At 43.2% G+C, this 26,805-nt stretch overlaps 1 protein-coding gene and 2 long non-coding RNA genes across 3 annotated transcripts; 1 reads left to right on the top strand and 2 right to left on the bottom strand.

The window, feature by feature from the left end:
* Positions 1-5,822: 5,822 nt before the first annotated feature.
* LOC309631810 lies at positions 5,823-11,354 on the bottom strand. Its single transcript, XR_014246569.1, has 2 exons — positions 11,059-11,354; positions 5,823-10,814 (listed from the first exon to the last, which is right to left on the bottom strand). It is a non-coding gene; the product is annotated as an uncharacterized lncRNA (long non-coding RNA).
* Positions 11,355-11,716: 362 nt separating this feature from the next.
* On the top strand, positions 11,717-13,603 carry TWIST1 (twist family bHLH transcription factor 1). The gene is made up of 2 exons (XM_082398596.1): positions 11,717-12,518; positions 13,049-13,603. The coding sequence occupies exon 1, from the start codon at positions 11,862-11,864 to the stop codon at positions 12,474-12,476; it is 615 nt and encodes a 204-aa protein (XP_082254722.1). The 5' UTR covers positions 11,717-11,861; the 3' UTR covers positions 12,477-12,518; positions 13,049-13,603.
* Positions 13,291-18,005, bottom strand: LOC309631853. Its single transcript, XR_014246614.1, has 2 exons — positions 16,139-18,005; positions 13,291-14,370 (listed from the first exon to the last, which is right to left on the bottom strand). It is a non-coding gene; the product is annotated as an uncharacterized lncRNA (long non-coding RNA).
* Between the last annotated feature and the right edge of the window lie 8,800 nt (positions 18,006-26,805).

A 26,805-nucleotide genomic window follows, 5' to 3' on the forward strand; every position in this document is an offset into this window, starting at 1 on the left:
CCTAAAATAATTAGAGACTTTGATGCATTTTGGTTAAATTACAAAAGAATAAATGTGTTGCAAGTAATTAGGGCCAGTTGAAACCAGAATTCAGGTCTCCCAAATGGATCATTAGGCAGAACCAGAACCTTACAATTTCTCAAGGTCTTGAGTAGTGGTGAGTGAAAATAAGACTCATCACTTACTGCTATATCTTTCCCTGAGGTATCTGAGGTGGGAAGGGCAAAGGCATTGATCCTGGATAATTACAGGGAAAAACACCCAGTTTGATATTCATCGTGGAAGTCAAATGGAAAATAAATAATGAGCTAGGAGCCTTAGCAACCACATAAGATTTCTGAAATCCAATATGGCTCATAGCATTTTTCATGGAATAACAGCTTCAGTATTCCCCCAAATATCTTCCTGCTGCCATCCTGAGATCCAGTGATCACAATATGTTACTATCTTTACTGTGATACTAAATAACTATTAGATTAAGACCAATGTTAATTAAAAGTTTCCTGGCCCTCCACCTTGTTCCTTACATTTTGTTATGATTGGGGTGAAAATGACAGGGATTTTTAAAACTAAATGCCTATACAGAGCTACACCCAGCTCTACCCACCACCAGTCCCTCCCAATAGGAAGCTTGCACAAGCCTCTTAGATAGCCTCATATACCAGAGGGCAGACAGGAGAAGCAAGAAGAACTACAATCCTGCAGCCTGTGGAACGAAAACCACACTCACAGAAAGATAGACAAAATGAAGAGGCAGAAGACTATGTACCAGATGAAGGAAGAAGATAAAACCCCAGAAAAACAACTAAATGAAGTGGAGACAGGCAACTTTCCAGAAAAAGAACTCAGAATAATGATAATGAAGATGATTCAGGACCTCAGACAAAGAATGGAGGCAAAGATCGAGAAGATGCACAAAATATTTAACAAAGACCTAGGAGAATTAAAGAACAAACAAACAGAGATGAACAATACAATAACTGAAATGAAAAATACACTAGAAGGAATCAATAGCAGAATAACTGAGGCAGAAGAACGGATAAGTGACCTGGAAGACAGAATAGTGTAAATCACTGCCGTGGAACAGAATAAAGAAAAAAGAATGAAAAGAAATGAAAACAGCCTAAGAGACCCCTGGGACAACATTAAACGCACCAACATTTGCATTATAGGGGTTCCAGAGGGAGAAGAGAGAGAGAAAGGACCCAAGAAAATATTTGAAGAGATTATAGTCGAAAACTTCCCTAACATGGGAAAGGAAATAGCCACCCAAGTCCAGGAAGCACAGAGAGTCCCAGACAGGATAAACCCAAGGAGAAACACACTGAGACACATAGTAATCAAACTGACAAAAATTAAAGACAAAGAAAAATTATTGAAAGCAGCAAGGGAAAAATGACAAATAACATACAAGGGAACTCCCAAAAGGTTAACAGCTGATTTCTCAGCAGAAACTCTACAAGCCAGAAGGGAGTGGCATAACATATTTAAAGTGATGAAAGGGAAGAACCTACAACCAAGATTACTCTACCCGGCAAGGATCTCATTCAGATTCGATGGAGAAACCAAAAGCTTTACAGACAAGCAAAATCTAAGAGAATTCAGCACCACCAAAACAGCTCTACAACAAATGCTAAAGGAACTTCTCTAAGTGGGAAACACAAGAGAAGAAAAGGACCTACACAAACAAACCCAAAACAATTAAGAAAATGGTCATAGGAACATACATATCGATAATTACCTTAAATGTGTATGGATTAAATGCTCCAACCAAAAGACACAGGCTCACTGAATGGATACAAAAACAAGACCTATATATATGCTGTCCACAAGAGACCCACTTCAGACCTAGGGACACATCCAGACTGAAAGTGAGGGGATGGAAAAAGATATTCCATGCAACTGGAAATCAAAAGAAAGCTGGAGTAGCAATACTCATATCAGATAAAATAGACTTTAAAGTAAAGAATGTTACAAGAGACAAGGAAGGACACTACATATTGATGAAGGGATCTGTCCAAGAAGAAGAGGTAACAATTATAAATATATATGCACCCAACATAGGAGCACCTCAATACCTAGGGCAAATGCTAACAGCTATAAAAGAGGAAATCGACAGTAATACAATAAGAGTGGGGGACTTTAACACCTCACTTACACCAATGGACAGATCATCCAGACAGAAAATTAATAAGGAAACAAAAGCTTTAAATGACACAATAGAGCAAATAGATTTAATAGATATTTATAGAACATTCCATCTGAAAACAGCAGATTACACTTTCTTCTCAAGAACACATGGAACATTCTCCAGGATAGATCACATCTTGGGTCACAAATCAAGCCTCAGTAAATTTAAGAAAACTGAAATCATATCAAGCATCTTTTCCAACCACCACGCTATGAGATTAGAAATATATTACAGGGGGAAAAAAACGTAAAAAACACAAACACATGGAGGCTAAACAATACGTTACTAAATAACCAAGAGATCACTGAAGAAAACAAAGAGGAAATCAAAAAATACCTAGAGACAAATGACAATGAAAACATGATGATCCAAAACCTATGGGATGCAGCAAAAGCAGTTCTAAGAGGGAAGTGTATAGCAATATAATCCTACCTCAAGAAACAAGAAAAATCTCAAATAAACAATCTAACCTTACACCTAAAGAAACTAAAGAAAGAAGAACAAACAAAAACCAAAGTTAGTAGAAGGAAAGAAATCATAAAGATCAGAGCAGAAATAAATGAAATAGAAACAAAGAAAACAATAGCAAAGATCAATAAAACTAAAAGCTGGTTCTTTGAGAAGATAAACAAAATTGATAAACCTTTAGCCAGACTCAAGCAGAAAAAGAGGGAGAGGACTCAAATCAATAAAATTAGAAATGAAAAAGGAAAAGTTACAATGAGCACCGCAGAAATACAAAGCATCCTAAGAGACTATTACAAGCAACTCTGTGCCAATAAAATGGACAACCTGGAAGAAATGGACAAATTTTTAGAAAGGTATAACCTTCCAAGACTGAACCAGGAAGAAATAGAAAATATGAACAGACCAATCACAAGTAATGAAATTGAAACTGTGATTAAAAATCTTCCAACAAACAAAAGTCCAGGACCAGATGGCTTCACAGGTGAATTCTATCAAACATTTAGAGAAGAGCTAACACCCATATTTGTCAAACTCTTCCGAAAAATTGCAGAGGAAGGAACACTCCCAAACTCATTCTATGAGGCTACCATCACCCTGATACCAAAACCAGACAAAGATACTACAAAAGAGAAAAGTACAGAACAATGTCACTGATAAATATAGATGCAAAAATCGTCAGCAGAATACTAGCAAACAGAATCCAACAACACATTAAAAAGATCATACACAATGATCAAGGGGGATTTATCCCAAGGATGCAAGGATTCTTCAATATATGCAAATCAATCAATATGATACACCATATTAACAAACTGAATAAGAAAAAACATCTGATCATCTCAGTAGGTGCAGAAAAAGCTTTTGACAAAATTCAACACCCATTTACGATAAAAACTCCCCAGAAAGTGGGCATAGATGGAACCTACCTCAACATAAATAAGGCCATATATGACAAAGCCACAGCAAACATCATTCTCAATGGTGAAAAACTGAAAGCATTTCCTCTAAGATCAGGAACAAGACAAGGATGTCCACTCTCGCCACTATTATTCAACATAGTTCTGCAAGTCCTAGCCATGGCACTCAGAGAAGAAAAAGAAATAAAAGAAATACAAATTGGAAAAGAAGAAGTAAAACTGTCACTGTTTGCAGATGACATGATACTATACATAGATAATCCTAAAGAAAACTACTAGAGCTAATCAATGAATTTGGTAAAGTTTCAGGATAAAAAATTAATGCACAGAAATCTCTTGCATTCCTATACACTAATAACAAAAGTTCAGAAAGAGAAATTGAGGAAAAAATCCCATTCACCGTTGCCGCAAAAAGAATAAAATACCTAGGAATAAACCTACCTAAGGAGGTAAAAGACCTGTACTCAGAAAACTGTAAGACACTGTTGAAAGAAATCAAAGATGACACAAACAGATGGAGAGATATACCATGTTCTTGGATTGGAGGAATCAATATTGTGAAAATGACTATACTACCCAAAGCAAACTACAGATTCATTGCAATCCCTATCAAATTACCAATGGCATTTTTTACAGAACTAGAACAAAAAATCTTAAAATTTGTATGTAGACACAAAAGACCCCGAATAGCCAAAGCAATCTTGAGGGAAAAAAATGGAGCGGGAGGAATCAGGCTCCCTGACTTCAGACTATACTACAAAGCTACAGTAATCAAGACAATATGGTATTGGCACAAAAACAGAGATACAGATCAATGGAACAGGATAGAAAGCCCAGAGATAAACCCACGCACCTATGGTCAACTAATCTATGACAAAGGAGGCAAGGATATATAATAGAGAAAAGACAGTCTCTTCAATAAGTGGTGCTGGGAAAACTGGACAGCTACATGTAAAAGAATGAGATTAGAACACTTCCTAACACCATACACAAAAATAAACTCAAAATGGATTAGAGACCTAAATGTAAGACCGGACACTATAAAACTCTTAGAGGAAAACATAGGAAGAACACTCTTTGACATAAATCCCAGCAAGATCTTTTTTGATCTACCTGCTAGAGAAATGGAAATAAAAACAAAAATAAACAAATGGGACCTAATGAAACTTAAAATCTTCTGCAAAGCAAAGGAAACTACAAACAAGACGAAAAGACAACCCTCAGAATGGGAGAAAATATTTGCAAATGAATCAACGGACAAAGGATTAATCTCCAAAATATATAAACAGCTCATGCAGCTTAATATTAAAAAAAACAAACAACCCGATCCAAAAATGGGCAGAAGACCTAAATAGACATTTCTCCAAAGAAGACATACAGATGGGCAAGAAGCACGTGAAAAGCTGCTCAACATCACTAATTATTAGAGAAATGCAAATCAAAACTACAATGAGGTATCACCTCACACCAGTTAGAATGGGCATCATCAGAAAATCTACAAACAACAAATGCTGGGGAGGATGTGGAGAAAAGGGAACCCTCTTGAATTGTTGGTGGGAATGTAAATTGATACAGCCCCTATGGAGAACAGTATGGAAGTTCCTTAAAAAACTAAAAATAGAATTACCATATGACCCAGCAATCCCACTACTGGGCATATACCCAGAGTAAAGCATAATTCAAAAAGACGCATGCACTCCAATGTTCATTGCAGCACTATTTATGATAGCCAGGTCATGGAAGCAACCTAAATGCCCATCGACAGACAAATGGATAAAGAAGATGTGGTATATTTATACAATGGAATATTACTCAGCCATAAAAAGGAATGAAATTGGTCATTTGTAGAGACGTGGATGGACATAGAGACTGTCATACAGAGTGAAGTAAGTCAAAAAGAGAAAAACAAATATCGTATATTAACATATATGTGGAATCTAGAAAAATGTTACAGATGAACTGGTTTGCAAGGCAGAAATAGAGACACAATTGTAGAGAACAAACGTATGGACACCAACGGGGGAAGGCCGGTGGTGGGGGTGGTGGTGGGATGAATTGGGAGATTGAGATTGACATATATACACTAATATGTATAAAATAGATAACTAATAAGAACCTGCTGTATAAAAAAATAAATAAAACTAAATGCCTATACCAAGGGACAGGCAACGACTTGCAATGGTCTCTTTGAGCAGAAACTGAGGCAAATAATCCCAGTGCTTTTCTATTTCCCACTAAGTTCATTATCTCTTGTCATTTAAGACTTTTATTCCCCCTACCTTCTAAGCCTCATTCTCTCTTTTTCCCTATTAGTCTTCCTCACTTGGTCCAGCTACCTCTTTCACCTCTCTCCACACTCTGCTCTTTCTCTCTTGATCTCCTTATTTTTACTCTGTTCCTTCTCTCTTGATTTTTCTTCTTCTTCTAGGTCTTTTGGTCCATTCCTCAGTCCCTCCAGCAGGGTCTCAGAGAATGTGATTAGAAATGTATCTTCAAAGAGACACAAATGCAAAGCAAAAGCATTGAGTTCTAACTGAAGCAGGGATTTCCCAGCCTGGTTGTCATGACACTCCACCAGAACTATAAAATTCTTCCAGATAAATATCAAAACATAATTTATTTTAATTTACCTTAATTTATAAAGTAATCAAATACTCTGAAAACTTTTTTTGAGAAAAAGTAGTAAGAAAGAGGAAGGTGATCTTAAATCAAACATTGTATATCATAATTCTGGGGAAGTGTTAAGAGTCAATACCTTAAAAATATCCTATTTTGCCATATCTTGGAAAAATAATTTTAGTTCTTATATAATTGACAGACCATAAAATGATTTCCATGTAATTTTTCATGTAAAGACATCCCAAGTGCCCAGGCAGAAAACTCAAACTTTCAAAGTCATTTTGGAATAGCAGTATATTTTTTAAATTGTTTTTCATTGTCAAACATGGCTCTAAAATTTAAAAAGTAGAATTCCAGGTCACTGAGAGTTTTGTACAGAATTTGCTAATATAAAAAGAATTTTTTTCCTTTGAACAAAATGCTGTTTCGTAAAAAAATTTGCTAATGTAAAATAAATATTTTCTGTTAAAATGGTATTTTCTTAAATGTATGCTTTTCTTGTATGCTCTACAATAAAGAAAAAAGATAAAGTCTTCCAAAAAATCTAAAGCCTGAATGCTAACTCATTTTTATGTTTTTAAAAATTAATAAAAGTAACATAAATCAAATAGACATTCCCCAAATGACATTCATTGATTGTGTAGTATTTTTGCTATTTTGTTAGCTTTCCTCTTCTGTGTCTTTTTCAACAAAGTTCTCTGGGAAATTGTGTCCTCTTGTGGTCACTGGCAAAAACAACATGTTTTTGCAGGAAGAATCAATCCAAACAATGGAAATAGGATTTAAGGCTTCAGGAAAAGCCACTTGTGAAAAAAGGAAATCCCTTGAAGTGAAGAGAGATGAAAGCTGTGAGTAATCAGAAAGGGAACTTTAGCTGGAAAAACACAGAATGTAAATCATTCAACTTATATTTAAATTGCTTGATCATCAGATGATTAAAAAGAAGAGAAAAAATGATTACTATGTAGGAAAATTGTGGCCATGATAAAAAGCCTCTATGAATAACTGTGTATTTCTTACATTATTTCTTCAGTCATTCCGGTAACTTTGAAATAAGTGAGAGCATATTTCAACAAGGTTAAGTGGCAGCAAAGCTGGGACACAAACTTTCTAGCATGCATACCCAATAAGGTAATAAAAGGGGTTGGGGGGAGACTCTTGAAGACTCTATACTTTTCCACACTCTGATTCTTCTCTCCCTACAAGTTTGGCATATTATGTCCCCTGATCCCATCCTAATTTTTACTGCAGAATGCCAGATACTTTAAAGATTAATATTTATTTGCAAATTCGATTTGCTCATTTGAGGTGCTCTTGGCAACTCAATTTCTTGTGCTTTATACTTTTCATTTTATTTCTGGATTGAAAGCTTCAAATTTCATAATTTTAGATCCCTATTCTTAAAGAAATTCAGAAAGAGAAAGGTAGAATCAGTTAAATTCATGAATTAAACTGTCATTAAAAGAGAAAGAGAATGACCTCTTTAGGGCAAGGTGTACAAACATCCTTAAAGCTACCTGTGTCACTGAAAAAGAATCTGCTTTCACATAGAGTTATGCAAGTCACTCGTGCTGATAAAAATTTTATATTCCACTTTGATAAAATTCTCTCATTTAAATATCAAACTAAGCAATCCCTGTGAAGTGTTCAAAACAAGATGAAATCTAACATGTACAATCTCAACTGAGATGCACTCAAACGCAGCCTTTTCCAATCTGCGCCCCCTTCTGTGTGAATGTTCCTGTGCTTCATTCATGCAATCCAGAGAAATTATTTCGCAGAACTCTAAGCCAACAAACAGGTGGTAAGTCATCCAAAAACTGAGGAGAAACAGTAGGAACAGATTCAAGTGCTCGCCTTTTGTGCAAATCCCAACTCCAAAATGTACCAGCTTGCTAACATTCTATAGTGTATGTGTTTCTTTTCCTTCTCTAAAAGTATTTATAAATGTTGCTAGGAGAATGCCAGTGCCTATTCATACTGTAGGAATACAGATATATACATACTTTTTGCATATGCTGAGTATGAGATTCCTAACTCTGTTATTTCTAACAGTATTCTTTTTTTCATATTTTAACACAGCACACATTCCTCAGGAAGGACTGTGAACATGCCAAGTTTGCAGTTTGAAAACAAAGCTCATTTTGAATTATCCAAGTGCAAAAGAAAAACTGTTTTGTTTTCAGTTAATTTTTTAGGGCATTTATTTCAGAAGTAGATGAAATGATTTAATTCCAATGAATCCAGTATTCCCAAAGAAGGTAGTCTTCCACTGATGTCCTTTAAGTCAGGCTGAGTTTAGCCCCAAAGGAAAATTCCTAAGACCCCTTTTAAAGAGGCTGAAATTAGGATTTTAGAACTAAGTAAGCTTTCATGTTAAACCAAATATTGTGGAAGGTACCATTATCATTGCATATACAAAATATCAAGAATTATACTTGGCTCTTCAGCACATTAAAAAGAGAGTTTGCCTTTATTCTTAGCCCAGCAAGTGTGGATAAGAAATTTGTTACATAAAATGTTAGGTAGAATACAGATGGGACAATCAGGCCAGGAAATGTTGACGTTTGCAAAGTAGGGAGCATCAAGCCTCATGTTTTGAGAGGTAATTCATTTGGCAAGCTTCAACCTTCTGCTTCAATACTAACTTTTAAATACTCAAAACCCCTCATCCTCATTTTCCAGTCTTTCGAAGAGTACAAGACAAATTTTTTTCCTCAGAACTAAAGTCATTCATTGTGACTCCATCAAGAAGAGTCCGTGCCCGGGGTAGTTCTGCTTAGTTCATTCATTTTAAACCCTGTTTTAAGCATTCTTGCATCCATAGCGTCGCCTCACTCCCGGGGATCCCTGTATTCAGTGGCCGGGAGCTCTTTATCCCCTAGAAGTTGAGTGCCCAGAGAAGGGCTGGGCTCACTTTAAACAGAACTAGTCTTAGAGATTGATGACTTTGCAAGTCGGGCTAACTAATGGCTGCTGCGCTGTCGTGGACTCGGTTTCTCCTCCAGCGTCTCCGTCCCGATTTCCATCCTCGTACCCCCGCCCCCAACTCCAATTCCCCTTGGGCAGGTAAGGTTTCCTTTACACTTTGCCCACACTTTCCTGTCTTGCTTACCCATAGCCACAACGGAAAGAGTCCAATTATTTGATCTCTTTATTTCTGAGTATTCAGCTGAAGGGGAAAAAAACAAAACAAAATTAAGATTTGAGATTGATCTTTAAAAAAAATAAAACTCACAGACATAGGTAAAGGTTGAAAATTTTCAAGAATCCTGCAGCGACGTTCAAATAAGAATTGTGGAATACTCTGCGATTCAGATTTACAAAAGATAAGAAATGATTTCTGCCTATTCTCTAACTGCTTCCAAGAGATCAAATCCTATAGGCAGAAGATGCAATCACAGGAGTGAATTATCAGAGGGCGCTTTAAGAAGACCTGACTGTAAACGATTAAGTGGAGGTCAAGTAGAATCTGATTTTCAGACAGGCATTCATTTTAAAATATAGCAGCGACTCAAAAAGCAGGCAAGTTGGGACGCTGTGGTCATTGTCTATAAATATTTCTAAGAATAGTGATAGACAAACCCTGCAGGTCGCCCCTTCCATGAAAGCTTAGCCTTGTTCGCCCCCCGCGGAAGGGATTCTGCTTGCTCTCACTTCCCCTGGAAGGCTGAGCCCTTCAACCGGCCCCAGGCGCTCCAGACCCCGGGTTTCCGGGGCCGGGACCGAAGCTGCGAGCCTCAGTGGGGCACAGCCACGTGGCCTGCCCGCGCGTCGCCTGAGCTCCCGCCTCCTCCTCCGGACACCGTGGGCCTCGACCCTCGGTCGGGCCCAGAAAGGGAAGCTTAGCTGAGTTAATTCCCGGCTTAGAGTCCAAACCGTGGAGAGCGTGAGCAGACCTCGGCCTGAGCAGGGTACCCGAGCACAGGGCACGCAACTTCCGCACCCCCAAATCTGCCCCGAAAACTACTGCGTTTCACCTCTGGTTTGCTTTGCAACTTAAAGAATGAACATGAAACGGTTATTCTCTGCCAGCTCGTTCCAAAAAGGAAAAAAAAAAAAAAATCTAGCATTGCAAAGATGGGGTTCTCTTCCACGGCAGCGTCCCTTCCTTTCCAGCTCACCAACTTTTCTTGCTTCCGACTTGACAGAATCTGCATTAACACCCTCTTCGGGGCTCTTCATTGTGACTTATTAGATAGAAACGCTTAAAATGTCAGTGTCCAAACGATTGGAATGCGTTTGGGGCGCGCGGAACAGGCTCACTGGACCTCCTAGGAGAGGGGAGTGGGTTGGGGAAGGGGGCTCTCGCAACCATCAGCCCCGCGTGTCCAGGCAATGTTGAGCCCCCATCTCACTCTCTCAGAGCCGACCTTTAGAGGTCACAATGCAGGGCCTTATCTGGGAGTGGGGTGGGGATCAAACGGCCACAGGGACTCCACCTTGGGCTAGCAGCACAGGCAATCAGGGCCGCGGCGAAGACCCCGCGTTGCCCCACTCCGGCCCTGCTGCCTTCTCCAAGGACAGGACTGCCTTCCGCGGGAGAATGAACGTCTGCCTCTTTCTAGCACCGTCGGAGGTGTAGTCCTTTGGGTGTTGGGAAACGTCAGATTGAGACACTGTGGAGGGAACAGAAAGGCCCAGATGCTTCTCCAGGAAGGGTGAGAGAATAGGCCGGGGCGCAGTTCTGCAGTCCCCTGCGCGGCCACGTCTTCAGAAACGCCCACGACCTCAGGACCAGCCACGGTGGTTTGGCCCTTGGGACTCGAGGGGCCCGTCTACCTGACCATCGGGTGGGCTCCGCCGTTGCCGGTATTCTTGCCAGTCCCCCCCGCCCCAGCCGTCCCAAATCGCGCCACGGACCTAGAGGGTACTGAGGCGAGATGAGACTTCACCCACTGCGTAGAAGCTGTTGCCGCCGCTGCTGTCACAGCCACTCCGGGAGGGGCCGACAAGGCGGCGGGAATGGTACCCTCCGGCCGCTTCCCCGGGCTGCGCTCGGGTGCGGGGGCGCGGCCCGTTTGCTCCGGCGCGGAAGGAAATCGCCCCGCGCCCGCGGGAAGAGGGTGGCGGGGAGGGAAGGGGGAGGGCAGCAAGGAGGCGGGCAGAGGGGCCGGCCGCCTGGGCCAGGTCGTTTTTGAATGGTTTGGGAGGACGAATTGTTAGACCCCGAGGAACGGGGGTGGGGACGGAGAAGGGGGGCTGGAAAGCGGAAACTTTCCTATAAAACTTCGAAAAGTCCCTCCTCCCCACGTCAGGCCAATGACACTGCTGCCCCCAAACTTTCCGCCTGCACGGAGGTATAAGAGCCTCCAAGTCTGCAACTTTCGCCCAACTCCCAGACACCTCGCGGGCTCGCCGGCACCAGCAGCGTTTCCAGGAGGCCGAGCCGGGTGTGCGTGCGGCCGTTGGGCGCCTTCTTTTTGGACCTCGGGGCCATCCACACCGTCCCCTCCCCCTCCCGCCTCCCTCCCCGCCTCCCCCGCGCGCCCTCCCCGCGGAGATCCTCCCTGTCCCTCCTCCCGCTCCCTCCTCCGCGGTCCGCACCGCCCGGGCCGGCGCCGCGCGCGAGGGAAGCTGGCGGGCTGAGGCGCCAGGCTCTCCTCCTCTTCCCCGGGCCGCCCTTCTGCCCCGGGCCTGCGAGGCCGCGCGTTGCCGCCCGAGAGATGATGCAGGACGTGTCCAGCTCGCCAGTCTCGCCGGCCGACGACAGCCTGAGCAACAGCGAGGAGGAGCCGGACCGGCAGCAGCCGCCGAGCGGCAAGCGCGGGGGGCGCAAGCGGCGCAGCAGCCGGCGCAGCGCTGGGGGCGGCGCGGGGCCCGGTGGGGCCGCGGGCGGGGGCGTCGGAGGCGGCGAGGAGCCTGGCAGCCCAGCCCAAGGCAAGCGCGGCAAGAAGTCTGCGGGCTGCGGCGGCGGCGGGGGCGCCGGCGGCGGGGGCGGCGGCGGCAGCAGCAGCGGCGGCGGGAGTCCGCAGTCCTACGAGGAGCTGCAGACGCAGCGGGTCATGGCCAACGTGCGGGAGCGCCAGCGCACGCAGTCGCTGAACGAGGCTTTCGCCGCGCTGCGGAAGATCATCCCCACGCTGCCTTCGGACAAGCTGAGCAAGATCCAGACCCTCAAGTTGGCGGCCAGGTATATCGACTTCCTCTACCAGGTCCTACAGAGCGACGAGCTGGACTCCAAGATGGCAAGCTGCAGCTATGTAGCCCACGAGCGGCTCAGTTACGCCTTCTCGGTCTGGAGGATGGAGGGGGCCTGGTCCATGTCCGCGTCCCACTAGCAGGCGGAGCTCCCCACCCCCTCGGCAGGGCCGGAGACCTAGGTAAGGACCCGGCGCCTCTGCGCCCCTTCGCCGCTCAGGTGGCAGACCGACTGACGGCCGGGCCGCGGCTCCCTGTCCGCCTCGCCTTCCTCCCCGTCTCCTACTCCCCTCTCAGCCTTCCCACCCCACCTGGCACCGCCACCTCATCTCCCGAGCGTCCCTGGAAGGCAGCTTAGTCCCCGCTAGGGAGAGAGGGATGCGCCCTTGTGAGGGGTGTGCGTGTGCGTGAGTGCGCGTGACAGACAGGAGGAAGACTGAGAAAGAGTCGAGGGTCATGGATAAGGCCAGTCTTGCCAGCGCCTCCCTTTCTTTTGGCTTTAAGTTTTCGTTCTCCTTAAAACAAATGTTTCCAAATTCCACCTCCTCCTCCTTTCCGCCCACCCACTTCCTCTTGCCCTTGGGCTGAAATCCTTCCAGGTTGTTCAGCGTAATTTCTCCGTGGTGGTGATAAGAACAGTGCTCACTAGTCTTAGAAAACAGCCACAGAGACCTAAACAATAACCAACTTTCCCCCCTCTGGGTTTTTGCAGATGTCATTGCTTCCAGAGAAGGAGAAAATGGACAGTCTAGAGACTCTGGAGCTGGATAATTAAAAATAAATATATATGCCAAAGGTTTTCTTGGAAATTAAAAGAGCAGAATCCAAATTCAAAGAAACAGGGCGTGGGGCGCACTTTTAAAAGAGAAAGCGAGACAGGCCCGTGGACAGTGATTCCCGGACGGGCAGCGGCACCATCCTCACACCTCTACATTCTGATAGAAGTCTGAACAGTTTGTTTGTGTTCCTTTTTTTTTTTTTTTTGACGAAGAATGTTTTTATTTTTATTTTTTCATGCATGCATTCTCAAGAGGTCGTGCCAATCAGCCACTGAAAGGAAAGGCATCATTATGGACTTTCTCCATTTTAAAATGGTAACAATCAGAGGAATTTTAAGAACACCTTTAGAAATAAAAATACTGGGATCAAACTGACTTGCAAAATCACAGTCAGTTAATTCCTTTTTTCATTCTTCCTCTGAGGGAAAAAAAAAAACTTAAAATACAAAAACAACATTCTATTTATTTATTGATGACCCATGGTAAAATGCAAATAGATCCGGTGTCTAAATGCATTCATATTTTTATGATTGTTTTGTAAATATCTTTGTATATTATTTTTCTGCAATAAATAAATATGGTTGAAAATTGTCAGAACCTTAAAGTTTGGTCTATATTTTTAAAGGATTAAGTTGGAGGTAAAAACCTGCTTGTTTAACTCTGGAGATACCCAGGAGGGTTGAGGGAGCACTAATATAAACAAAGCAGTGAAAAACTCAAAACTAGTTACTGACAGGTACAGGCATGTTATTTAGAAAGACAGCTTTATCATTATTCCTGTTGGGTGTTCAGTGGACTTAGCATCTCCCCTTCATCTCTTATCAGGTCCCCAGACAGCAAAAACTTAATAGTTATTCACCTCTCTTGCTTATATTTTGAGAAGGCAGCTGTAAAACAGTTAAATGCAAATAAGCACTACGAACTCAGCACTATTTTCTCTTTGTTTTTGTCATGATTTCTACTCTATGAGGATTTTTAAATAACAGGTTTATTTCAGTGAAGGGATGCATAAAGTGTTATCAAAATTACCTATCTATACACATATAAATGAATACAAATGTATAGAAGATAAAGTTTAATTTGGCATGACAGAATTCCATTTATAAAGTAATTCGCTTAACTCTTCTTTCATGAATGAGAATGACATTTAATGTCAAGTTTGCTAAGAAGACAAGCCAAAGTTAAGAATATTTTCCCATGTTGATGTTGTCCATTTGGGAAGCATGCTCCTTCTTTATATGTAAAGTACATACAGCTGTGGAGTAGAACACAATAAAGAACCTGAACTTTCAGTATCTTTGGTAACTATTGGAACAGTTACAGTTTTAAATGCTATAGCTATTCATTTTCTGGTCAGTTCATAAGCAAATATCCAAAATTACACAGAATTTTTCCCTGGTTACTTACATGTATACAAAATCTGATTTAGTTAAGTAAAGGAGTAACAGGGACAAATGTTGCTTGATTTTTAATTTCATTCTGGTTATTTCTGGGCCAGAAAAATACTGGCTTTTATAATGAAAAACATTAGAAATAGTGACTTTGTATCCCTAAGTTCTTAACTTTTGTATCCAGTTTTTTGCCTTCAAGTATAATTAGGGATGCTTTCAAACTGGCAAATAATTTTGCTGCCTAATTCAAATAATGACTGTGGCAAATAAGTGTATGAATCCAAACAGATAGTGTTTGCTCAGCTCAGGTTGAGGTTATTATATTGCCTGAAGGTTTTTTCCCCCTCTCCACACATCATAGAATGCTGACATAACAATATTGTAAATTTATTATTGTGAGTATTTTAGACCATGTTTTACAATAAGGAGCCTGTAGAATTTACTTATATTAAAAGATTAGTGAAAGCTTAGGGAAATAATTTTTTAGATTCTGATAGTCCTTTACAAAATAACAAGACGGAAACTGATTTTTTGTGGAGTGTGTGTGTGTGTGTGTGTGTGTGTGTGTGTGTGTGTAGAGCAGAAATGTAAAGAGGGTGCCCTAGAAGGATGAGGGAGATCATCAAGATGGTAATTCTCTCTTTTGTGTGTGTCATTGAACCACCTCCATTTTCTAAATTGTTCATGGAGGAATCTTGTTACTAGCTTGGCCTGACTATTTGATATTTCAGATTTCTTGATGTACGTCAGAATGGAGCTGACCATCCTTGCTGAGAAGGTAATTTCTATCTTAACCTCTGATGATGTAGAAACTAGAAGTTTCAAAAAAGGTAGCCTTCCATTTGCCTTTTTTTTTCTTTGTGTGTGTGTGCATGTGTGTGTGTGTGTGTTGTTCTCTCCACTTTTCACATAAGAGAAAAGACTTGGAAGAAAATCAAATGCCACATTTATGTTGAGTAATACTAAATACTAAACTGAAGGTAATATTTTCCCCGAGATTTTCAGATAAATAAATGAATGAAAGAAAGGTGGTGAATAGTTTTACTTTGAATGAGAAGGATTCATGGTGGAAAATATTAACTATTAGAATACAATTTTCAGCTTGCCAGACTATACGTGTATTCCCAACCTTCCCCACCCCATACACACCACAGTGCCAATTCTTTTTTAGAATAGAAATGAAGCACCTGTGTTTCTATCAATATTTCCTATTTTCATTTTATTTCATTTTATTTTTCCTACCTATTGTTATTTAAAGGACATTTAGGATGAATTACCTCTGTTTCAGAAGTGAGAATTTAATACGATTTCTGGACCCGGGAGTCTTTACCCTTCAGCCAGAATGTATTCACTGAAGGGAAAGTATTGTATTAAATTGTCTTGGGTGAATTCTAAACAATTGAATGTTTCCTTTACTGTGCACATAATTTTTTAATCTTGCTTTTAATTTCGTTGGATTGACAGCCTTCAGTCATAAAGCAGTAAATTTTTGTTCCCATTACACACATTTCCCCTCTTTGTGCACACACTTGCTAACAAACACATGCACAGATGATAATTCATGCACAGTTGCAGGTACCCTCCCCAAAGTGGAACATATTAATAAAATAACGTCAAAGAGCAGAAACTCACACAACGTGTGTACTTTTCCCCCACACTCAGCAACCGACACAAGCTTCTTGCTCCTTCGGTCCTCAGGCTCATATTCATAATGGAGCTTTTTAAGGGACATTTGGCCTCTTGCAAAAAAGTAGAGCATTTTGCACATTCCACGGTTTGGCAGACTCAGAGCTGGTTATTTTCTCTAGACCGGTATCAAGTTCTTCTCAGGCATATGATTTCACTTGAAGTCCTGCCCAGGAATCCTTCAAAGTGAGCGTTTGTCCCGCTCTCATGATGTCAGGCGGTTTTCCCTGCATCTGTAATTTGAAGAAAAACAAACCAACCTGCGGGGAACAAACGCCACGGAAACCCAAACAGAACTCCGTGGGGAGCGGGAGTCTCACCTGCGGCGAGCGCGGGAGGGGGCGCGGGCCCGGACTCCCCTGCGTGGGTGGCGGGCGGCCGCACGGTGGGGAGAGTGACCGTGTTCGTGGCCTCCTGGGACAGCGCGGACGGCCCCAGCTCCGGGCCCAGCGTCAGGCCGCTGCGCGGAGGAGGCGGCTCCAACTGTCAGCGGTAGCAAGGGCAGCAGCAGCAAGAGAGTCAGGCAAAGGCCCAACCTCATATTTCCGGAGACAGGACCGCATTAGCGACAAACTGGGGTCGGGAGAGGGATCCACGCGGGCCACTTTTCCAGAATTTTCTACTTGTGTGTCGTAAAGCGTGTCCCACCCCCAGCAGCAGCGACTGTGGAAAGAAAGTGTATCGGCAAAGTGGAAGGAGAAATAGGTTTCCTCATAATTTCTGAAAGCGGATCACCCCACTATTTGCCAGGCACCTCGAAAATGCAAACAGGATTATGAATGATCCTTACTTACTGAACAGCAAAAGATAGACCTAGTAAACAGGGCACGGGATACATTTTTCCATTCGCTTTTGTCCCAAGGCCCCAGGATGTGAGCCCACTTAATATTCTTAGCAAATCAAAGCACGTGTCCTTTGAAGAAGGTGTGTAATTGGAGTTTAAGGCATGTATGGAATTCCCAGATGTCCATAAAGTAAGAAGGAGCATGTGGCAGGTCACTGGAAGCTGGGGCAGGTTAAAATCACTGGCACAAAATTCCGCCTTTTATATTCTCTTTTATAAGGACCACGGAGATAAGCCTTGGGGAAAGGATGGGACGGGATCATAATGAATATCCAGCTTCTCGTATCAGAGTCACAGTAACCATGGTAAAAAGCACATGGTCAGAAAACCTCAAAGAAAACACTCAATTATAGCCGGGATTTCGTGGGCGCCCTGCAATGAGATCGTTTGGGGTTTGCTGCAGCGAGGGCCTCCAACAGCCTGCCGTCTTTCTTGTTTACGTGGACTATTTTCTTTTCCTTCTATTTTTTTTTTTTCCCCTCTCAAGTTTGTGGATGTGTCTTCGTACTTATGCGTGCGATTTAGGCTGAAGCCAGAGGAACAAAATTCCAGATTAGGAAAAGAAAAAACAATTCTAAAAACATTCATCCTAGAAGGCAGCCTTCTTGGGGGAGGGGAGATTGCGAGCAAGTGAAATTAAGTTTCTGTAAAGCATGCAGTTTAAACATCTACCAGAGAGAGCGAAAAGACAATCATCAAAATCAGCTGCTCCCTATTACTCATTCCACTGAGGTATATATGGATGTGTATGAGAGGGTCGAATCTAACCGCGAGTTTGCCTGCTGCTTATTAGGCAGGTTTCTTTGTTTGTTTGTTTTGTTTTGTTTGTTTTTGGTCTAAAGCCAGAATCGAAGGAAATAGGAGTTTTCTCCTTGGGTTCAAGATGGTGCCCTCTCTCACCTGCACAGTGGAACCAGAGGCGGGAGACGCAAGGATCGGGGTGTCTGCGGAAGAGACTGGCCCTGGCAAAGGTTGGCGCTGGGAAGCGGGCGATGTGGGACCATCTGGGGATGGGGGTCCCAGCGAAAGGGGCTGGAACAAAGCGTGCCACAGACCCCACCAGTGAGGCAGGCGGGGAGGGGGAAAGGGACGCGCCTGGGGTGACGTGAGTGTGACAAGTGAAAAGTTAAGCAGGTACCTGAAGGAAGTTTATCTTGCCCAGATGTTAGGGCTTTTATGAAATGTCACGTGAAGAGAACAGATGTACAACTTGCAAATGGGGACACGCCTGTAAATACAAGGGAGGCAAATGCTTGGAGGGAAAATCCAGGCATAAATCATCAACCTCCTTCTCTAGATATCTATTTTCTCCTTTAAATATTTGCTTCCGGAAAGGGAAGACACATCCTAAGTGCGTCTTCCAGAAGTCACGATCCAATCTTCTGGGCAGCACTCCCCCCATCACCCCACCCCCGGCCCCCATCCTCTAGGTGTCTTGGGTGTGGATGGTTTGGATGGAGGGCAAATTTCTTTCCTGCTCGTGTTTTCTTTCTTCACATTCCCCATCCCCCACGTTACACTCTTGGCTTCTCAGAGACGTTTGATCCTGAGAAACATATCGGATCTCGGTTTGGAAAAGCTGAAACTAATCAATTGCCTTTTTGAAGGGGTAGAGAGTGATAAGAAGAGCGAAGGAATGCCAGGCCTGACAGACCCTAAACCTCCAAGATGCTTGGATGGGCTGAAAGATGAGCGGGTGATCCCTCCCTCCTGGGGCGGGATCCAGAGCTCTGGGGATCCCTGCTGCCGACAGGGTAGGGATTTCACCAAGTTAAATTATTGGTTTGGTTGAAAGGATTTTTTTTTTTAATGACTTGTACAGATAGGGCTTTTTTTTTTTTTTTTTTTTTTTACCCTACATGCAAGAAGGAAGTTCAGTTTATAAACAAAATTAAAATGAATTAGCAGTTGCCCAGTTGTGGAACAGTCTAATTCCTTTCTCTGTATTTAAGAGAGATGTTCATAGATGTTATTGTGAATATTACCATGTGGCACAGGCTTGGGTCTCTGCCCATGTTAAGGTTTTAAATATTTGTCGACAATAACTTTAAGGTTGTACATTAAATGAACTGTGCTGTGGCTCTTCATTTAAATGCAACACTATTCCTAAGTCTTTGTTAAATTGACATTGCACCTGGCTTACAGTTATTATATAGCCACCCATTCAGCTTTCTTCTTTACACAAAAATTCAAAGTTGGAGTATTTTTTCCACAATATTAAATGTAAATTTACTGTCGGAATTTACCTTATTCCTTTTTGGATTTCCAAAGGTGTGGTCAGAATTGAAATAGATCCAAAGTGATCACATTAGCTTTAAGGGTTGACGGTTTTTAAAATGCACAAGACCAGATAAACAGACATATCTTTTCTCTCTATAGCATTTAATCTAAATACCCATCTAGCCATCCCTGGAGGAACTTAACCTTGACTTACCACCTGTGGGTGCATAACATATCTGGTGATAGCCCCCAAAGTGCCCTGGACAAAGATCTCAGATCCTGACCCTCTGGATTTGCCCAGCCTAGATGAATGTTGGGTTGGACCCCAACTTGCTGACTCTGCTATGTAAAGCTTTCCTCTGAGGCTTCCAGAACTCCATTTCTAAACATAGTACTGGACAAAACAGTCCACATTTCTTTTCCTCTTTTGTTCCTGAAACTTTACACCAATCAAAGAATTGTTACTATTGTTGAAAGCCAACATGCAGCAAACACAGACCTTCTCAGTCCTGCAAGCTTAGCAATGACAATGAATCCTTCAGAGAGGTCTGCTGATGCACCCCTAAATCAGTGTTGCGTTCCTGAGGCAGAACCCTACCTTCCAGAGCAGCATTCTTTACAATGTTCTTAAAGCCCTTTTTCACATCATGGAAGAAGGAAATTTCAGTTCGTCTCTTGCTAAGGTTGCCTCTCGCCTCATTCCTCCCTGACTCCTCTTGCTACCCACCCCATCAACACACACCTTTTAAAACTTCTAACTTTGTAACGTATAAAAGAGACTTGGAGCAGAGAATCCTTCCTCTTCCTTTTCTCCAGGCCCCGACTGAGTGAAACTTAAAACACATCTCATAGATCAGTTTTCCTTCTCTGAAGTTAGGCAAGTCCACGACCCGGATTTTCAAATGGCCCAGGCTGGAGTCTGCAATATTTAATCCAGTCAGCTATTAAATGTCCTCCGGCTAAATCAAGAGTATAAGGATCCTTACCGGGATAATGATACCAAGAGCAGTTTGGTGAAGGAAAGGGGGGCTGGGAGGGGGCAGAAGACTCCAGGGATCCTTTGATTTGGAAAATCCTGTTTTTAGAACTCCTGTCGGAGTAATAACAAAGAAACATGAAAGAACAACTCTTTGTTCCAGGATATGGTTTTAATGAAATACTACTACCACGCGCGCACACACACACACACACAAATCTACTATTAATAACCGCTTCAGAGACTCCGCTTTTCCTTTACCTATTAGGGAGCAGGAGGCTCTGTAACGTGATCCCCTCTCCCCCTTCTCCCGCTGCCTCCTTTCCTCCCCAATTAAGCCAAAGTGGTTGCTCCGGTGAGTCCCGGCCCCCGCAGATAACCGTGGACTGCTGCCCTCTGCATCCCGACTCTGGTCCCTTCTATTAGCAAAGCCAGGCCCCCGGGGACTTAACTACGAGGGCTTCGTCTTCTCCCTTCCGAAAGCGGGCCCCCGCACTTTGGGAACAAGTTCTCCTGGTCCCTCGCTGGAAGCCTTGTTAGGACCCCAACACTTGTGGCACCAAGGGGATGGCGTGCCCCAAATCTGCCTGCCTTGGCTCCCAGCTGACCCTGCCCGGAGCTTTTTTTGTTGATTTAAAACACCCGGAGGGACTGCAGCTAATAGAGCAAATGGGGCTGGGGGGAGGGGAGGGGAGCGAAGAGGCAGGGGGTGAGGAATCGCCAGGGAAAAAGAAACAGCATTTGGGAAGTGCGGGGTGGGGGGGGGCAAACTTTTAGGCAGCTGGGACGAGGCATTTTAGCAGCCGCGTCTGTCCTAAGTAGTGGACAGATAAAACCGACCCTGATCAAAGAGTTTCGTTCGTAAATCACGCGTAGGAAATGGATTGTGAGGAGTAAAAGACACGTGTCGAGTCATCTCAACCCCGGTGTCCGCTCGCAGCCCGCGGGGATCATGACGCCCCCTCTCGCGGAATCCGCGCGCCCAGCGCGTCTCCCACCAGGGGATGTATGTGGGGGGAGGTCTCTCCTGCCCGGTCCTCCCCACCCCCATCCCCACCCCACCCCCTAGCTTCCGCCGTAGACGCCGGGCCCGGCCATCCGTGCTCCATCCAGACTTGAGATTTCAGTACAATCGGTAGATTTTGGATTGACCAAGGAATTCGTGGGAAAAAGCTGGGGTCTTTTCATTTCCGAGGCGAGAAAATTGCTCTCTCAGAATCGAAGACATCTCCCTTCCAGGTCCCCTCAGTGTTCTCGTCCCTCTGACGATCCCTCTTGCGAGAACTCGGAAATTTGCAAAGTGTTACGGTGCAAATGTAACGCAACCCAGGGAGTTCAGCGAGAGCAGAAATTGCCTGGGCGGGTGTCTTCTGTTCGGAGTTGTGTTACGTTTCGAACAACTAGGTTTGCAGCGCTAGAGTTGTAGGTAGCGAGTGGTTGCTGTCCTCCAAACTAGCACCAAGTGGATTTTTTTCTCCGCCTCCCACGTCCCAAACCCCGGACTCTCCCGCACCTGCTCCTGCTGGTTGAAAAAACAAGCGAAAGTGAATGTCCAGTCCCGCGTGCAGAACGCTCCCGCCAGCTGTTCGGAGTACTCCAGAAACGCGTATTGGGCGAGTTTAGAAGCGCTGTGGTTGGCTGTCTCCAAGAAAGCAGTTGACAATGTTAAGAAAAGATAGGTTTGTGAATTTCGTGCGGGGGATTTACAGCGGCAATGCCCCTTACCCCTTCTTGTTTCCTCGGTTTTAGCATCCTCTAGATAAGCAGGATTTTGCTTATAATAGGTGTTTATGGTTCCAGGAATTGCACTTTGATCTAGGATTTGGGGGGTGGAGTGTCTAAGGGGTCTCTAGACGCTTGTCTGATTTGAATGCTTTTCAGGATGATTTATGGCGAAAGGCTCCTTTCTGACACTTCCAGATGCCAAAGCTCTTACCTTCCAGGCAGGGGTGAGGGAAACCTGCCTTCAAGAGCCGCGCGGACCGGGAGCCCACGCGCCTACCGCGCCCGCCTGCCGGCCACGCTAAACTGACAGTGTGCACCAGCCTTCTTCTGGAGCAGCTGATAACCTTTCCCCGCCTTCCAGCTAAGGAGGAGGGAGGGCCCTTCTTTTTATGATGACAAAGCTACGGAGGGAAACCAAGTCACCCGCCTGTAAAGTTAGTTTCTTGCAGTTAACTATTTTATGCAATTAAGCACCTGCTCCCGCCCCGTTGATGGTTTGGTGTTAATATGATTTGACCCCAAATGTGAAGCGGGGCGGGAATAAGCCCTCCGTTGGGACCCCTGGTGGTTTCACCCTCCGGCCTCAGCCTCTGGCCGCGGCCGCGAGAATCGCTGTTCTGGTTCCCGCGGGGCGGAGGCCCGGGCGGCGCTCAGAAGCTGCCGGGGCGTCAGGGGGTAGGAGGCGATGTCTTCTCGAAAGCTCCCTGCCGTCTCTGGACGGCGAAGCGAGGCCAGGAAAAATAACCCTCCCGACTCAATTACTGTGAGCTCCACCGGGAAGCTGAAAAGCTGAAATGTGCGCCGCTGCAGGGGGGCAGGTCAGACAGGGCGGACGCTAGCGCGATTTTAGGGGACCCCTAAGGCCGGCAGAACTGAGAACGCGCTAAAGACATTTGTCAACCTGAAGCTAAAGGTGGGCCCGACCCACAGTAGCCTCCAGCGGACGCTTTTCCCAGAGGAAACGAGGGAGGTTTTCCAGCCATTTTTTCTCCTTTCGAAGTGTAACAGACTGGGGATTGGGGAGGAGAAACTTTGTTTTCTTTCTTCTTTCCCAAGGTGAAGGCAAATTACGGAAGGAATTAGCCGCGCAGGCTTGAAGACCAGCGGTGAGGAGGGTCGAGGCCAGGGCACCCCTAGCAAATGTCTGCTTACAGAGGAAGGTTTGGGCCTGAGTGATAGTCTGGTTATTTGCTTAGAATCCCACAAGGCTGGGAATCTGTATATTTGGGGAACAGTGTCTGACCATTACAGTATTTTTTTGATGAACATTTACCCCCCTTCCTCCCATGTCCCTTCGACGTTAGTAACTTGAAGGTCAGAGGTTTGTTTTCCCAATGGAAAAGAAGGCTGATTTCCTGGGTGAAAGAGAATGGTTTAACTTGAGAGCCTTTTTAAAAACCTTATTTCCCAATGCATAAGTTTTCTTCGTTCCTCATTACCGTTACCAAACAAGGAACCAGATCAGTTTATTGGCTTATGTAGAACCGATCCTGATTTGATAAGCTTAATCATATGACAGAAGGTGTACTGATTATCCCCTCCTCTCTCTCAAAGGGCAGCTTGAGAGTTTTTGAAAGTCACTGCTTTTTCCTTGAGTTCCCATCACCATATCAAAAGACTCAGGTCACCTCTTGTCTTTTCTGTATGTATATATTCAAGAGCATAAAAATATTAAATAAAAAACTTTCCCAACTTCAATCCTATCAAATGTTTAACAGCTGAAGGATATTCATCTTTAGGGGGCAGGCCAAAATGTCAATAAAAATTTAATTATTTCTGAAACATATGGGAGCACTTACAAGACCCAAAATGCGATACTAAGTATTGATATTGAGAGGAAACCAAACAATATATTTTCATATTTGCTGGTCAAGACCTTATACCCCCCCCCAAAAGTTTCACAAGCCACAGAAATTTTTATTTTTTCTGACCAGGTTTCTAAAACTAGCATGAAAGACAGGTTGGTGGTCAAAGGGGTCATGTGTATTCTGTGTAAGGAGAAATTAGTGTTGAACTCCTATGTGTTTGGCATTCATTTTCTGTAGAAGACTGTCATGTCTACCATAGCAAATGTTATTTCATTGGGGGGAGGAGGGAAGGTGTACACTGGTGTGGCCATTTAAAATTTTTAATAGCTAACACAAATTGCCTTCTGAAACGTTTCATCCAAATATTCTTTCAACCTATAATTCTGCCGTGTTGAGAGATGGCCCTTTACACTGGAAGGTGACATAGGTGGTGTCGGCTCTATGGTGACATAGGTTGGTTCTGTAGTTGGCTGGGATGAGCAAGACCCACGTGAGACTTGGAATAATCTCTTTTTCCACTTATGAGCTGCAGCTTCTTTTCCACTTATAGCTTACATAGGACTTTTGAGTTCTAAGAAATGACAGCAAACTTTAACTGCTGAATTGCAGGTTAATCTGCTGGTTGGCTACTGCTTTTGGACCAATCCTTCGATAAATCCTGATATTGGTAGTCGTTTTGACTTCATTGTCATTATTTCCAGTTTTCCTTGTGGTTCATTTCACGATGCCTTCAAGAGTTGCTTTGGGTACCTGGTTATCTGTTTCCCTAGACAACAGGTTCCCAGGGTCAATTTTAGCCTGATGGTGATTTGCGTATCTTCCTTGATTGGTTACCAGTGGGCTCTCTACCATGGCTATGAAGTCTCCATTTCTCTCAAGGTTTAGATTCATTTAATTCAACCATTTAATTTATGGCAAAGGACTCTGAAGTCCAGAGTGTTTAGGATATTTGTCCAAGACTAATTGGGCCTAGTTCAGTGCTTTTTTTCCTCTACTTGGGGGCGTGATTTTAAGATTTTAAGCAGGTTAGTAAACTCCAGAATTGGCCTGTATACTAGAACTACCCATTTCTTCCAGCTAAGCAACTATCCTCCAAGGCTCACTATCTTTCTCTTTTACTACAAAGTCTTGCATAAACAAAGTAGACAAGACCACGACTGATAAATGAGGCTGGACACTACTCTGCATAGACATAACACCTGGTAAATTGTAAAGGCCAGGATCCTATTTAGCTGTTTTATCTTTTCATTTCCTAAGAATGAGAATGAGTATGTCTTTATTTATACTAAAAATTCCAATAGTAATATTATGAATATGTGTACCTTTCAGAGTACTTTTTATTTTATTTTGATTTTTACAATTACTGATACAAAGCCTTGTTTGTGGAAAAATGCCCCAAGACCATTATTTTTGCCTTTTATAAGGATAATTACCACTAAGAATACTCTTATGAATTCAAGACTGTTGGAGAAAGAAAGATAATTTAACTAGCATGTGCAGAAACTGTTTGTTGGGTAGAAAAACCAGGAGTACAGTTTGCCCCATGGAGTGATTATGGAATGAGGCAAAACCAAAGGAGAGTGATCATAAGTGGGTTTTCCTACTCTGTACAGATGTTCCCAGAGGCCTTTTGAATTTGTGATCTGCAATGCTATTCTCATGTCTGACGTGCTTTCCTAGTGGGTTTTGTTTTCCTGAGTTACTGATGCAAAGAACAACTTGAAATCAGATTATAGGTAGCACAATTCAGAAAAATAACAACCTAGGTAAAGAGTGTGTGAACTTATTCGAATATATGGCCACAAGTGACTCTCACTTACTCCTAGAATATATCTACCCAGCTGTCTGATTTTACAGCTAGAGTTAAACATCGGTATATCTGCAGAAGCAATTTCGAAATGTTCACTCTTTCCCAAGCACTTTTCCCCAAGTGACAGGCTGCGTGGGTGGCCACTATGATACTGCCTTAAATTAAACAGATGCATGATTATTCAGTCAACAAACATTTCTTGAAGTTCTCTCTAATGTCTGAAGCCTATGTGGAAGTGACTGTGTCATGCCCATCATAAACAAACAAAAGCGCCTCTAATCACAGAAGGCTGGTCTCACCTGTGGCTATTTGCTGCATGTGCACAGAGGCCCTTACAGCAGTTACTTCGTCCCCAGTTTTGTTTGCTATTCTGAAGTAGTGCAGAAAATTAGGACTCTCCTAAGTGTGGAAGAATAGGAGTGGAGAGGCAAACCTGGTCCCTCTCCATTTAGCATTCTAAAATTGGAAACTTGACAAAGAGAGTAGAGTGAGTCCAAGAACACTTTCTTTTTTTTGCCTTTGCTATTTTTATTTCTTTTCAATGTACATTCATCAGTCTGTAGCAAAATCCTATAGATTAATAGTTGCTTATTAGACTTTATACTTTTGTAGACAGATGCCTATCCAGCTCACTGTTAAAATTCCAGCACCTTGCTTAGCACCTGTCATATGGCATTTTTGTTGATTTGAACTAACATCACCATTATACTAATAGGGAAACTGAGGTAGAGAAGCAGAATCCACATGTAAAAGAACAAAAAAAACGACAATATGACAGTCCCACACTCTTACAGCGGAGGAATTCATATACATGTCTCTCAGGTTTATGTTTAGAATGAAAACCCAAGTAAGCACAAAATAAGACATTTATTAAAACACTGATATTCAGACATTTATTTCAACTCAAGTGTTTTAGAGTGTCTTTCTGTTTGGAGCCCATAGCTGCCATTGTCCTATGCGATTACTTTGTGTGAATACGTAAAGGGAAGCTTTTATTTTTTTCCCCAGCGGCATATGGCTTGCCTGTAAAAGCAGTCAGGGTAGGGCTGATTTCAGGCCTCATTTCCCCATGGACAAGTGCCTTTGTTCAATGAACATCCCTCACAACCATATGAAGCAGTCTTGGCACCCCAAAAGCAATCATTGTCAAATTTAATAAGGAATCTGGCTAGCTTATTATCAGTGCATTTTCATGTCTCTGAAATTGATTCCACTTGATTTCTATGAAAG

Source organism: Balaenoptera borealis (genome assembly GCF_965194805.1).
Source record: "Balaenoptera borealis genome assembly, chromosome: 7".
Classification (NCBI taxonomy): domain Eukaryota; kingdom Metazoa; phylum Chordata; class Mammalia; order Artiodactyla; family Balaenopteridae; genus Balaenoptera; species Balaenoptera borealis.